The sequence below is a fragment of the Amphiprion ocellaris genome, chromosome 11 (assembly GCF_022539595.1).
Source record: "Amphiprion ocellaris isolate individual 3 ecotype Okinawa chromosome 11, ASM2253959v1, whole genome shotgun sequence".
NCBI classification, from domain to species: domain Eukaryota; kingdom Metazoa; phylum Chordata; class Actinopteri; family Pomacentridae; genus Amphiprion; species Amphiprion ocellaris.
The window spans coordinates 12,270,034-12,283,638 of NC_072776.1; the positions used below are offsets into that span (position 1 = coordinate 12,270,034).

General features: G+C 41.4%; 2 protein-coding genes across 2 annotated transcripts in view; one reads left to right on the plus strand and one right to left on the minus strand.

Moving 5' to 3' along the window:
- The window catches only part of tmem198a (transmembrane protein 198a), a 42,507-nt gene extending 39,055 nt beyond the window's left edge, over window positions 1-3,452 (plus strand). Inside the window, exon 7 of the mRNA XM_023298551.3 lies at window positions 435-3,452. Within this exon, the coding sequence (XP_023154319.1) occupies window positions 435-587 (153 nt within the window). The 3' untranslated portion in view covers window positions 588-3,452. The remainder of the gene's footprint in view (window positions 1-434) is intronic.
- A 1,620-nt stretch (window positions 3,453-5,072) lies between these two features.
- On the minus strand, window positions 5,073-12,161 carry desma (desmin a). The gene is made up of 10 exons (XM_023298550.3): window positions 11,486-12,161; window positions 9,494-9,554; window positions 9,182-9,277; window positions 8,124-8,285; window positions 7,905-8,030; window positions 7,597-7,707; window positions 7,319-7,428; window positions 7,137-7,189; window positions 6,509-6,600; window positions 5,073-5,798 (listed from the first exon to the last, which is right to left on the minus strand). The coding sequence occupies exons 1-10, from the start codon at window positions 12,064-12,066 to the stop codon at window positions 5,757-5,759; spliced, it is 1,434 nt and encodes a 477-aa protein (XP_023154318.1). The 5' UTR covers window positions 12,067-12,161; the 3' UTR covers window positions 5,073-5,756.
- Window positions 12,162-13,605: the final 1,444 nt, after the last annotated feature.

The window sequence follows — 13,605 nt, forward strand, 5'->3', positions numbered from 1 at the left end:
CACTATCCAAATACATGCTGAGGTTAATTGATGATTCTAAATTGTCTGTAGGTATGATTGTGATTGTTTGTCTGTTTTTGTGGAGATAGACTGGCGTCTTGTCCAAGGTGTCCCCTGCCTTCGCCATAAGTCAGCTGGGATAGACTCCAGCCCCCCGCGACCCTACTGATGATTAAGCAGTGTATAGATAATGGATGGATGCTCTGTGCTCATTCAGTTTGACATAAAATACTACATTAAAGTCTTAACTTTAAGTACATCAATGTCTCATTAGCAGTGAAGGCTGCAAGGAGTCGCTGCTCCCAGCTGGGAAATGCTCCCGCAAGTGGATACATCCTAAATGTCAAACTATTCCTGTACACTGGCTGTACATTATTATAAGCTTAGTGACTGTTCAATCTCATCACATCCTTGTATCTTCCGTCTATCCACAGAGCTACATCCGGAGCTTCAGAGACAGACAGACTGACAGACGGGCATACTCCCAGAGCCGAATGATGAGCCGCTCTCGGATGGCTGAACTCGACTACGACTGCGGCTCTCAAGTACCCCTCACGGCCCCCACTGGACCCCCAGTTCGTATCTGAGGCAGTGACTTTGGACAAATCCACACACAATCCAAGTCTACTTCAAAACTTCTAGTCACAGTGAAGGACAGAAAACCCAACCTTGCCGTGCCAACCCAGTCAACTGCCTGTTAACCCAGCTGGAGCTCAGTACGTCCCAAAGGTGGTTCGACCCACACTGGTTTTCCTCCTCTCAGACCTGTTGTATTTATTTGTCCACTTACGTCTCGTTTTGCTCTTTTTGAATATCAAGATATCAGAAGGGTGAATTTTCTTTGAGAAGGAGCAACAAAAATGAGTCATCACGTATTGTTTTTGGCTTTTCTGGTACTGTATTCATCCAAAGGACGCTGGAAAACTTGTCCTATGTGGAATTAAGTAAACTGCCTCTGCTTAACATTTGGTTTAAAGATTTTTTTTTGGTTTGCTTCAAGTTATAAGAAGTAATTTCCTGTGGGAGTGCAGTAGGAAGGGAAAAAAAAATCAAAACCACTGCTCTCTACAGGAGTGCCACACCATTTCAGATAAAAGTACATAACAGGACTTTCATGGAGTGGAGGTAAAACTACTTTTAATCAACTTTCACTGGTTTCTGCTTCGAAGGTAATTAGAGGAGAAAACTTTAATGATTCTGTTATGAGGAAAATGACACATAAAGAACACAAAAAACACACTGAAACTCAAAGGCAGCTCCTTATTGTTTAGTTTTTTTTCACGCTGAAAGGTCTCCATGTGAAGCAGAATATTCCTGAAATCAGCATTTTGTCTTCACTGATGGCCTGTAAATCCGGACATGGCAGCACAACATTCAGAACGGGGACCAGTTTTCGGAGTGAGCTGGACACAGCAGTTCACACCAAAGACAATTCTTTGCGTTGTTTCTTAGGAGTTAATGTGTCATTGCCTGTATTGTTGCCATTTTTCCAGGAGAATGCGCGTTACATCTTGTCACTTTTCCTTGTCTCCTTAATCGCCAACTGTTACAACTGTGGTTCTGAGCAGGAGGCACATCCCTCCCCGCTTTTTTCCTCTTTCCGCTAAATTTAAAATGTTTGTGTAAGCTATGTAGTTCTACTTGTCGACATGTCTCTAAGTGCTCTCACGTCCCTCTTCTGCCTCTTATTCCCAAAACAATTTACTTTTGCAGGTTGTGTCAGCTGTTGAAATATTCTCTTAAGGCACAAAGCTATCAAATACTGCCATACAGGAATTTGACTGTTGTCATGAAATCTGTTTGACAGTTTGGAGAGGTCAACACGTGACAGGGAAAATGGTTAAAAAAAAAAAAAAAAAAAAAAAAGGGTGTTTTTGTGTGAGAGTGGACATGTGAGCCCTGTGGCAAGTGATGGATTGTACCAACTGCTGGCCAAGGAGAGGGGGATCCATTGTAGTGTCCGCAGAACATGCAGTTTATTCCCTCTTTTTGAGCCAGTATAGTAGTCCAGTTAAAAATGTTCATTCTTTTTAGTCTGGACAAAGTGTTAAATAATGAAAATGAGGAGTTTTAAAAAGAAGATCATCTCCTGTAAAAGATAAGACAGTGAGAAGATGAAAGCACTTGCAAATGGCGCCCTCTAATGTTTACTGCTGGACCTTTTTTTTCTGGAATTTCTCTGTGTGTTTACATGCATTTGTGTGTCAGTTGCTTTGAAATTCAAATGTGGTCCTTACACTGATATTGTTGTACTAAACATCCAGAAAGGAAAGGGAGTCTGTATAGGAGGTATTTGTACTACAGTGCACTTTTTTTTTTTTTTTTAAAACCTCTATGGAACTGTGAACACCAATACTACCAATGTCAGAATTCCCATAGAGGCAAAATATGGCTACAAAAAGCCACAAATGACAGAGCCAATGGTAGAAAAGCGAAGAAATGTATTGAAATTCCACACCAGAATGGCTACTAGAATTGTGCGCTCTATGTGCTTTTAGTAGACTTTTATTTCTGAGGTTCAGACCAACAAAACAACGCTACTGTACTTAAATACTGAAGTACCACTGAACAGTGAGTTGTGCTGGAATTGAGAAGGACTTGCAGCTCTTTGAAAGTGGTGGATCAATCAATTGCATCATAACTGTAACTGCATGAATCCTTCCAGTGTGTCACTGTTGTCAAAGTTTACTTTATTGGTCCTGAGGTACATAAAACACTTGTAGAAATACATCCTCTTCTCTTCTCTTCTCTTCAGCTTATCCAGATAAAGGGCTTGAAAAAGGCATTTGGCTCATTTCCCTCTTTCTGACATGTATTATGCTAAGTCACCTTCTGTCCTGCTGTATAGTGTTTCGCAGTAGTGGCTGTTCTGGTCTCCTTTTTGTGTTTTTTAACTGTAGTGCAGTTCTAACATCGCCAGTCTTTACTTGGAAATGAAATGTCAGTTCTAAACATCGGCCCCTCTCTTGCTTGTAATTTGGGGACAAACTTTAATAATTCTTTCACTGATCTTCTTTTCATTTGCTTTGTCTTATTTCTAATATTTTCTGTGATTACCTGTCACTGCTCAAATATTTGTCGGGGAAACCTTTTGATTGTAGATATTGACCTGTAAATAATTTTTAAATGTACAAATTGTTTGGTTTCATTTCCATGTTTACACCACGTATGTAATTTATGCAGCTGATTATTTTCAAATGGAGTAGCCCTGCTATATTGTGATACTACTGTATGTCCGGTTGGTTTGATTTGACTGGGTGGTTGATGCACTTTTCATCCTGGTGTTTCAACAGTTGATGTTGAAAATCACTAAACTGAGCCTTGACTCTGATTCATCATTGTCCTGCCACCCACTCTAAATTTGTACAAATCACCTTATTATTATTATTATTATTATTATTGAGCATGGATTTATATGGACCTAACATATGATAAACATTGTGCTTCTACAATCTAATTGTCTTGTTGTTTCTACAGTTTCTTCATTTCATCTTTACATAATAGGCACAGTTCAGTGATCAAACTGACTTTTATTTTGAAGTTTAGCACAGTGTACAGTTTGAGTTAAATGGCCAGGCTGCTACAGTATATAAGCAGTTTTACATTTTCATATCTGATATATGTCATATATCTTTGTATATGTTAAAAAAAGATGTCAGTCAGTAAATTACAGGAAATTGTAATATTAACATGCCAAGAAACTGCCTCAGTGCAAATGTATTTGAAAAAAAGAGCACTATACATGTAATATGTAATGATATCTGTCAATCAGAGAGCCCTGACAAGTATTTTTTCTTACATATCAATGTTTGTATCAGGTTTGATTTTTTTATGTAACCAGATATCAGCCTCAGCAGTCCACTGTTAGTCAGGCTCTACTGTGTATAGTGTGTATCGATATTTCTGCAAGTCTCAGCCATTCTAAAGAAATTCTAAAGACAACTATGATGCATGGAAAAATGAATCATCTCCTTGACCAGCCGAGTTCACCTTCATGTGTTCTGACAGTAAAGGTTTCAGGCTACTTTTGCTTTGCAGCTGCATAACAAACTACAGTCCAGCAGTTACATAATAAAAATGGTAAAACTTGTACACTGAATCAGAACAGTGCAACTCTGAATCAACATGTAAGGAGTTTTTCCAACAAAAAAGCTTCAAACATCAGGAAAAAGGTAGTCATATGCAACAAATCTTCTCCTTTAGTGTCTGCTTCCACCAGTTGATGGTGGCGAGATCACTGAAGTAAGCTGACTCCATTCAAAAGAAATAGACTAGAGGAACATGCTGCCCTTTTCTGATGACCTATATTGACTGGGAAGCTGTCACCTTTCACAGCCGTTGCAAAGATACAGTGGCGAGAACAGAAAGTTCTGGCCAACATGGAACCACTAATTACTGGAATAGCAGTTACATTCTGTCTGTCATTTGTCTGTGTTTCTCTGTTGCACTGTATAATTATCTTTCCCAAATCCCCCTGTTGTGTCGTTTTCTGTGCATCTCTGAATAACCTTTTCAATACACGTGTCCTCTCTTTTCTCCTCTGTACCACCATTGCCAGCTTGCTCTTTCATGCATGCTCATTTATTATCTGTATGTTTCTTTTCTTTCTCTCCCTCTCCATTTTTTTTTTTAATCTCTGCTGACATTTTCAGTCCAATGACTTCAGAAACAAACAGCACAGACTGTAATTCTTGTTGCTGTGCTAGTCTGCTTTCCGCTGGAAGCAAAGCACGACCAGGGACAGCTCATTAACGAGCCATTGTTCACTTTCGGTGTACCCAGATCTGCTTGGTTACTGATAATTTCAAAAGGGCCGCAACTCTTATTTTCTGTCTGAAAGTGAGTTAAATGTTAACCGAAGGGTGTTACGCCTGACTGAGGAAGCTGGTATCATTTTAGAAAAGCAAACACAGCCCACATCAGATGATGAACACAGTGTGTAAAAACAGTTCAGAAAGGAATCAGTGGAAAGGCGTGTATGCAATCTGAGGAAAGCTAATGACTGGAGCTGAAGAACCAGACTGTTTCACACAGTGCATGGGCTGCAAGCAAACACCAAATCTGTGATAAACTGTGATGATAAATGACTTTATTTGAGATTTTTGTTCCAGAGCAGCACCACATCACGGTTACCCATACACATACAATCAAAGACCCAGCAAATGCTATAGAGCTCAAACTTCAAACATGACTGAGTTCCCTTTTCATTCGATGTTTGTGTTTTTGGCATTTTTTCAAGACTAACACGTCACTTTCCTTAAATCAGTCCCACAGATAGCCCATCTTAATCGATCATATACGTGTACATTTGCACAAACAAATCTTGGAATATGTGCAGTGAAATTGACTCTTACAAAAGGATGTTTGGCCATGGTGTTGCAGGCACATCGATCTGTTTTGCAGCTTGCAAACTTTCCCGGCAAATACAGAAATATAAGCCTTGTGCATTTGAAATGCTACTTTTGCCTCTGAAGTATTTTTGTAGACAAGATATAATAATCCTGATATTTTTGAGAGAAGGAAAGTAACATAAGTAAAGAAATAATGGAATGCCCTTTATTTAAAACCAGGCTAAAGGCATTGTGCCATCATACTACATCTATTAAACTGGACTAAATGTATACTGGTTGAATTTAGATCAGATGAAATGGTTAGTATTCTGTATTGGAAAACAGGCTCAGCTTACAAATCATTATAGTAGTGGTAGGAAAGTTATTCACTGTTTATACTATTTATTTAATATTTCTTCTTCTTGTTTACATGATGTCTTGCTGGTGTTGTGTGGACTCACTGACGACCTGAGGAGAACAAAAGCAGATACCGTATATTGCTATGAAGGCAATAAAAAAAAAATGCACATTGAATTTTTTGCGGATTTTTTGCTGACAATATGTGAGCAAATTTCCCATCGACAGTGAACAGCCTGATACTGATGCTACTGGTGTTCAACATTCAGTGCGGGTTGTTGCTCAGAGTGAAGTGCTGTGCAGGGACCAACTGTAGCGCTGACAGTGAAGCTGCTTGTTCAAGGAAACCGGTGTTGCAGAGTGTTGCAACTTTTTTCAAAGTGTCTATACAGGGTCAGTGCAAACTACAAGATTTGGAGTATAACTTCTGGCAGAGGCTGGAAACTGGAGACTGAAAAGCCTTTTGTTCCCAACATAAGACATGAAAATACAAGGATGGGGAATAAATCGAGCACCAAGGGGGAATTTTGTGTTTAAATCTGGTAGTTTGCTTCAACCCGCTGATGTGAGCAGATGATTAAAGGTGAACATGGAACCAGACTTACACATTGGGCACTAGCGCCCTGGCTCACAGAATACTTCATCTGGACGAGAATATAATGAAGATGTTGAAAAAGCATTAATGTTACAGCTTTTTAGTTATTTTACAGTATGTTTGTCATATAATAGTTAGGGTGGCTGTGCGTAGCCATCTCTATACGTGAAGTATGTGTGTGTATATGTGTGTAGATTCGTGTGTGTGTGTTTGTGTGAGTTCAGACCTCTCCATCACGGGTCTCAATGGTCTTGATGAGAACAGTTTTCTTGGAGTGAACCTCTGATGAGCGCTGATGTTGGGACTCAGGACTGGTCTCTGCAAGACGCACAATCACACATGCAGATCTTACACTATTTCCCACACTCATACATTTAGCTTTTCTACAGTTACCCTGAGGTAATTTAGTCTAAAGACACTGATCTTAGCTTAGTATTTCTGTGAGAAGGGTAATTAAACATGCCCTCCACATTAAAGAGACTGTCACACAGCAGTCTTATTTCCATTGAAGCAGCCACAAAACAAATGGAGGCTTTGACAGGGATTAATTCCGCATTTGGACTGTAAACCCATCGAATGGACAGCCAAAAATGCGTGATTATTGATGTGTGGCCAGTTGATGCTTCCCTCTGTGAATCAATGAGCCATGGTGGTTTTTGACATGTCACATATCCCCACACAGTGGTCAGAATGTGTCACTGCAGATACACCCCACGCAATACCCTCAAAATAACACCTACCATATACAGTCACAGGCTATAATTAGTCTTTTTCTTATCCCCTCAGTGACTCATCTGGAATGTAAAATAGATTTTATTATGTGTGGAAGGAAGAATAGGCACTAATTCTCCTACCTCTGAATCCAATGGAGGAGTAGGCAGACTGCATAGGCATAGTGGTAGTGATCCTGAAGTAGAAGAAACACAAAAATTTGCATTACAAGATAGTGACAAGGATGACATAATATACAAATGGCCCAAAAATTCACATAGTTTCAGGACTGATACTGTCCTCTGTTGCATTCAAACACACAAACCTGCTCTCCTCTCCCTCCAGCAGCTTGCGGTAGGTGGCGATTTCAATATCGAGGGCCATCTTCACGTTGAGGAGGTCCTGGTATTCCCTCAGGTGGCGGGCCATGTCGTCCTTTGAATCAAGAAACAAAAAGAATGATTGCTTGCAAACAGAAAATCAATGAAACAAAACCCCTGTTAGGTATTTACAAAATCCTAAACAAGGCATCGGCTTAATGCTACTACTTCACAATAGGTTATCTATTGTTAAATATCAGTGTGAAACATCTAAGCTCTTTACCTTCATTTTAGCGATATCTTCCTCCAGCCTTGCAATTGTATCCTGGTACCCAGAAGCCTCGCGGCCCATGCGATCCTCCATATCTCTCATCTGGCGCAGCAGAGACTCGTTCTACAACAGAGAGATGAAGTTAGGAGAGGAAAAGACAGGTCTACAAGCCTAAAATGGGATGAAAGCGATTGAAGGAGGGATATTAGGGCTGTGTGTCTGAGCAGAAAATGTGCCTATGGTATGTCCAGAAAGAGGAAATGCCACAAAGCAGGTAAGTGAACTGGATTAAAGTGAGATGAGGTGCAGCAAATACTCACGGTGCCTTTGAGTGAGTCGATCTCGCAGGTGTAGGACTGGATCTGGTGCCTGTACTCCATGCTCTCCTGCTTGGCCTGACGCAGGGCGTCATTGTTCTTGTTCACGGCCTGGTTCAGATCAGACACCTGACAAGAGAGAAGGTGAGGTTTTAGCAGTGCAACAGCTAAAGTGGACCATCTGTGTGTGTTGGTTACATACGGTATGTGTTTACACCCTACCTTGGATTTGTACCAGTCTTCAGCCTCTGCAATGTTCTTGGCAGCAATGGCTTCGTACTGCATGCGGATGTCTCTCAGAGCAGCAGTCAGGTCGGGTTTGGACATGTCCATCTGGATCTGCACCTGAGTGTCCTGCATCTGGCTCTGCAGCTCACGGATCTCCTGCAAGAGGAAGAGCAAGCATTTGTTTTTAGGATTTGTAACTTAAGAAGCAGTATGCAAAGTTCTTATTCAAGCCATGTCTGCGTTAATAATGAATGCCAAAATAATTGCATTATGGTATAAACTAACACTGTATTGGAACCCTAAAATATCTCAAACGCTGCAATAAAAAGTTTAGAATATAGAGCTTCATTAAGGACATTTACATATAGCAGAAATATAAAATATCAAACTAAATATGGCGAGTAGCACATTAATGCAACATATCTAAAATAATAGCAACAGGCTAATTCAGCATTATTGGACTAGAATTTTTGAAGTTAAGTAAGCTTCGGCTGCATTCAGCTGCCTTCTTGTCCAACCCAAAGATATATTTAGCTTTGCATCTGTTCACAGACACACACTCTTCTTCTCTACCACACACAGCTCACAAACAGCTGACATGCTCCCTTCAACCAATCAGCAGTTCAGCATTTCTGAGAGGTCAAAGTTGAGATAAAGAAGATGAAATGACGGGAAGGGAACTCAGCTGTGCCGACATATGTGTGGCTCAGTGTCTCTTTTGATCTCAAATGAATGCGCACAAATGTCTCTGCTGCACGTATTGCTTCTGCCCTGCAAGAACTAATTGTGCAGTTTGTTGCATTAATTCACACAGTGTGTTAACAGGCATATTAATTGTGTTTTAACATTAGCGGGTGTGTTCAAGTGTGAAATATCTGATCCCTTGAAGATTCACATGCCTACCGAGACTCAGATCTGATATTACAGCACGGCATATCATCTCACAGAGGTGTTATATGATGCAATGCACGCCATCCTAGTGACACACATACAGTAGACATATTGGCCTCGTTGCAAGGAAGCCAGACAGAAAAAAAAAGAGATGAGCAAACCTCTTCATGGATCTTCTTGAGGAAGGCAATCTCCTCTTGCAGACTCTCAATGCGTCTCTCCAGGTCCAGCCTGGCCAGAGTTGCACTGTCAACATCCTAAGCACAGAAGCACAAAAAACATACACTGACTCCCAGCTGTAAAGGTAGAAATATACAGTGAGAACAGAAAATTGAAAGAAAAATGGGGAAGGGAAAGCTGTGCAAGCAACCGAAGGGGAATGAGACTGAAGGAAAGTTTTGTGTTTTCTTCAGGCTGTGAGGAGAAAATGACTGAGATATAAAGGAGCGATTTTATGGAAATAGAAGACGTACGGCTCTGAAAGCAGACAGGTTGTTCTCAGCCTCTTCCTTCTGGTGAATCTCTTCTTGAAGTCTGGGAGAGTGACAGCAACATACAAAGAGGAAAAAAACAAAAGGAAAAGAGCAAAGTTAAAATAAAAGTGAATATAAACTGCGTTTCAGAGCATTGCTTCTTCCCCAGGGACCACTTAGTAGACAGCTAACCTAGTTACCATTTGTCATTCCTCCAGCCTCTCTGTTCTTTTTTAGTTAAACTTTTATTTGCACCCATATCCACATGCACACACACTTTCACACTCGCGTTTAGAGCCCTAAAGCTGTGGGGCAGCTGCTGTCACACTGTCAAGAGTCAGAAGGGTAACAGCGAGAAAGGAACAGGGGCCTGTCCTTGGCTGGTGCTGTTTCTAGAATTAGCATTTCACTATGTGATTTGAACAACTGGAGAATGTGGAAGAAATGCATTGGTGCAGTGTATGCGTTCTGCCTATAGATACCTTTGCAGATAACGAAGGAGGAGGGAGTGACTGGCTGCATTTTGTAGATCGTAATGATGTCACGGTTCATGGAAATGTTCAGTAAAAATGCAACAGAGTGTGTGTGTGTCTGCATGGTAAGTGTTTGCAGGCAGGAGGTCTATGCACGTGTTTTGATCTCAGTGAGTGTAGCAGGTGCTTTGGCAGGGTTCACTCAGCGCTTCAGGCAACAGTTTAAAAAGGCCTGATAAACGGAGAGAGAACAGTTAGTGTGTGCGCCGCGTGTGCAAACTGGAATTTGTGTGTGTTTGGATATACACTTTAATTTAAGTGCTGTTGCAGTGACAGAATTCTAAATTCACTGAGCTGACCTAGTAGCCACAAATAGACTATTCAGAGACACCCCCACATTAAAGCTCCCTCTTTCTCTCTCTATGTCTGCTCACTCTCTGAGTGTATTTGGTGGACTGTCTTTTACAGTTTCAAAATCTTTATCCACTTTTTACTCTTATTCCTTTGTGTGCTCACTCACAGACGAGCGGGTTGTGCGTATACATCTGTTCATTTTCATCTGTCTGCTTCTCTTACTGTCTGACTGCCTTCTGTCTGGTGGAAACTTTATCTCTCTCTGTCTTCACTTCACTGCTATGAGCCTGCAAATCTGTCTCTCTCTTCATTTTCCTCTGTTAAGTCTCTTGTGAATAAATTATGAAACACCTTTGTAAGAAGCTGTTGGACCGTAGCACTCACTCAAGTATGCCTGTTCTCAAATCTCTCCTTTGTTACTTTGTTGTTTCCCTATTCTCTAAAAGACGAGAGGCGTCCTGTGGAAATCAGCGATCTGTCTTTGATGCCACTCGCTGGTGTTTTTACTACTTTTATTGCATAGATTAAACCGAATATCTCAAAGTCTACTCTTTTAGCACTCTTCAGCTTTTCATATTTTTCCATTTTATCATCCTACAAAGTCTAATAATGTGCCTCTAATAATAATGGAGTCCAAGGGGTCCCAAGATAAACCTTCAAAGTTACAAGCTTAATGACATGATTTTAACCGCATACAGTATTTCTGTTGTACAAATTTCAGTTTGATTTATATTTGTGGTTTTATTCTTGAGATTCTTATCTGTTCTATTACACTAAACAGGTCAATTCTGAAGCATTTTACCTGCCCAGGCTACTAAAATTATTCAAGGGAATTAAATCAGTGATAGAAACATCATTGTTTCCTCAAACTTGCTGTCCAAACTCATACAGGTATTAGTTCGAAGGCAGTTGAAATTGTTTTTCTTTCAAGGGTCATAAGTCAAAAAGGTTCTGTCCCTCTGATGTTCCGGTTATTCTAAACGACTGTTGAAGTGCAGTGTGTCAGAGACCCTGCCAAAGCTATTCAGCTGGCATTCTGGTTAGTCTCTTGCTCACATCTGACAGATAAGATGTGTTCTCTGGAAACCAGAAGACAGAAGTCATTCTTTATCCAACCTTTTTTTCATCACCACACACTGGTACAGTTCCATCCATCCAAGCTTACCTGAGCTTGAGTTTCTGCAGGTCATCAGCCAAGTTGTCTCTCTCCACCTCCACTCTGGCGCGCTGGTTGGAGATGGCCTCAATCTGCCTCCTCAGCTCCCTCATCTCCTCTTCATACATCTCAGCGACGCGTCCGGGCCCCTCGCGGCCCCTCAGCTTCTCAATCTCCACCGTCAGCGCCGCGTTCTGCTGCTCCAGGAAACGCACCTTCTCGATGTAGCTGGCGAAGCGGTCGTTGAGGTGCTGGAGCTCGGCCTTCTCGTTGGTCCTTGTGTTGAGGAAGTCCTGGTTCATGGCATCGGCCAGGTTGAAGTCGAGTTTCTCACCGGCATAGGAGCGCACGGCTGTAGAAGAGCCGAACCCTGCTCCCCCGGCACCAGAGGACACCCTGTAGCTGGAGAAGGACGGAACACCGGTGCTCTTGACCTCATAGACCCTGGAGGCCATATGGCTGGAAGAGGAGCTGCGGCCTCCTCCGACAGAGGAGAACAGAGAAGACATTGGGGATGCTCCAACGCCAGAGCCGAAGGTGCGGCGGTACGAGGAGGCAGACTGAGCTGAGGAGGAGTAGGACTTGCTCATGGCTGGTTGACTGGTCGGTTGGCTTGTGGTTACGATGGAGCCGCTTGAGCTGCTGAGACCCAACTGTCCCACTGGGCAACTGGGAAGGAAAGTAAGTGAAGAAATGCCGGGCACTGAGTGCAACTATTTGTAGATTTACCACACCCACTCCTACCCCCGACCCCTCCTCTATGGCCTCCCTCCATCTCCATTCACCCAGTCTGTACTCCCACTTCTCCACCCCTCCACTGCACTGCAACCCTGTTTGCCCTTTAGTGACACCTCTGACAACATTTTAAATCAGTTTTTAGGATTTCCCCTTGGGTTAGGATTTCAGCCTTTAAAGTTCTTCCGCTGCTGTCCTACAGGTGACATTCATGTAGTCATCAAAAAACTGGAAATAAGCGTTCATAGTGATTTCTATGAGAACCTGTAAGTGCACAAAAGAAAAATTAGATGCTCCTTAGCTACTTTAGCATAACTATGCTAGTCACTGCATTTACAAATACAGTACACAGATGACTTTAGAGACAAGATTCTGCTGTTTTAGTAGTTTTTTGAATACTTCAGTGTACTGTATAAGAATTAAACTCATCAACTTTAAAAAAATTACACTGACGTTGCATTAACAGCGTTTGATATAAATCCAATTATCTGATCTGGCTATTGCTTGAATTACATCTTTGCAATCAGTTTACTGCAGTCTCTGCATATGTCACTGATTTGATTAAAGGCCTTCACCCTGTTCAGTCATCTTTAATCCAGCCTTTCTTTCCTTCTCATACCTCCCCCCTGGTTGTGAGTGCTGCCAGCCCTAGATTCAGCTGTCGATGGGGTTTAGTTTCAGCTGCATGAAAGACAGACTTCTGTATGAGTGTGTGTTCAGGATGGGTGCATGACTGAGTGAATGAGAGAGTGAGTCAGCCAGTGTCTGCATTTGTTTGCAGGAACTCTGATGTGGGAAGCTGTTACAGAGACAGCATTGACTTGTTTCAGAAACACTATACACATCCTCAGGGACAAGTGAGTCATTACTGAGTCTACTTCAGCGTAATTTTGATATAACTTCACTTAGTTGAAATAGTCAAACTTAATTCAGTTTAATGCCAGTTAAATATAGGTAAAAAACTGTTTTATTAAAGACACTCACCTATTTCTGTTAGCAGCCGATAGTCGATATCTAAACCTTAAAATATACTAATTTAATCTCTGACTATGAAAAGCATATGTTTAGCAGCTTCCTAATCCTGCATGTCACAATTTATTATATACAATGTTTGATTTACTACCCCACCATAGCTATAGAGTTACAAAGGAGCTATGTGTTTTTCCTTGGTTATATAAGAAGCAGCATAGTTGGACTAATACAGCCACTGCCAGGAAGGTCGCACACTCGACTTTGTCATTAGAGCTCTTCACTGGACACCACTAGTGGGTGGACAAATCTGTGCATGTTAGCCACGCACTGCCTACTTATATGCATTTCTGGGACACACACGCCCCTACATCTCTATCCATCTTCATAACATCCACTCATAAAGCTGTTATTACTAGCATAGT

What these genes read in the sequence shown, in the direction of transcription:
- desma (XM_023298550.3), bottom strand. Translation starts at nt 12,066, where the DNA reads ATGAGCAAGTCCTACTCCTCCTCAGCTCAGTCTGCCTCCTCGTACCGC. An exon ending in CTGCAGAAACTCAAGCTCAG is followed by an intron (nt 9,555 to 11,485) that starts GTAAGCTTGGAT and finishes TCACTCTCCCAG; the next exon opens with ACTTCAAGAAGAGATTCACC. An exon ending in AAGATATCGCTAAAATGAAG is followed by an intron (nt 7,429 to 7,596) that starts GTAAAGAGCTTA and finishes CTTGATTCAAAG; the next exon opens with GACGACATGGCCCGCCACCT.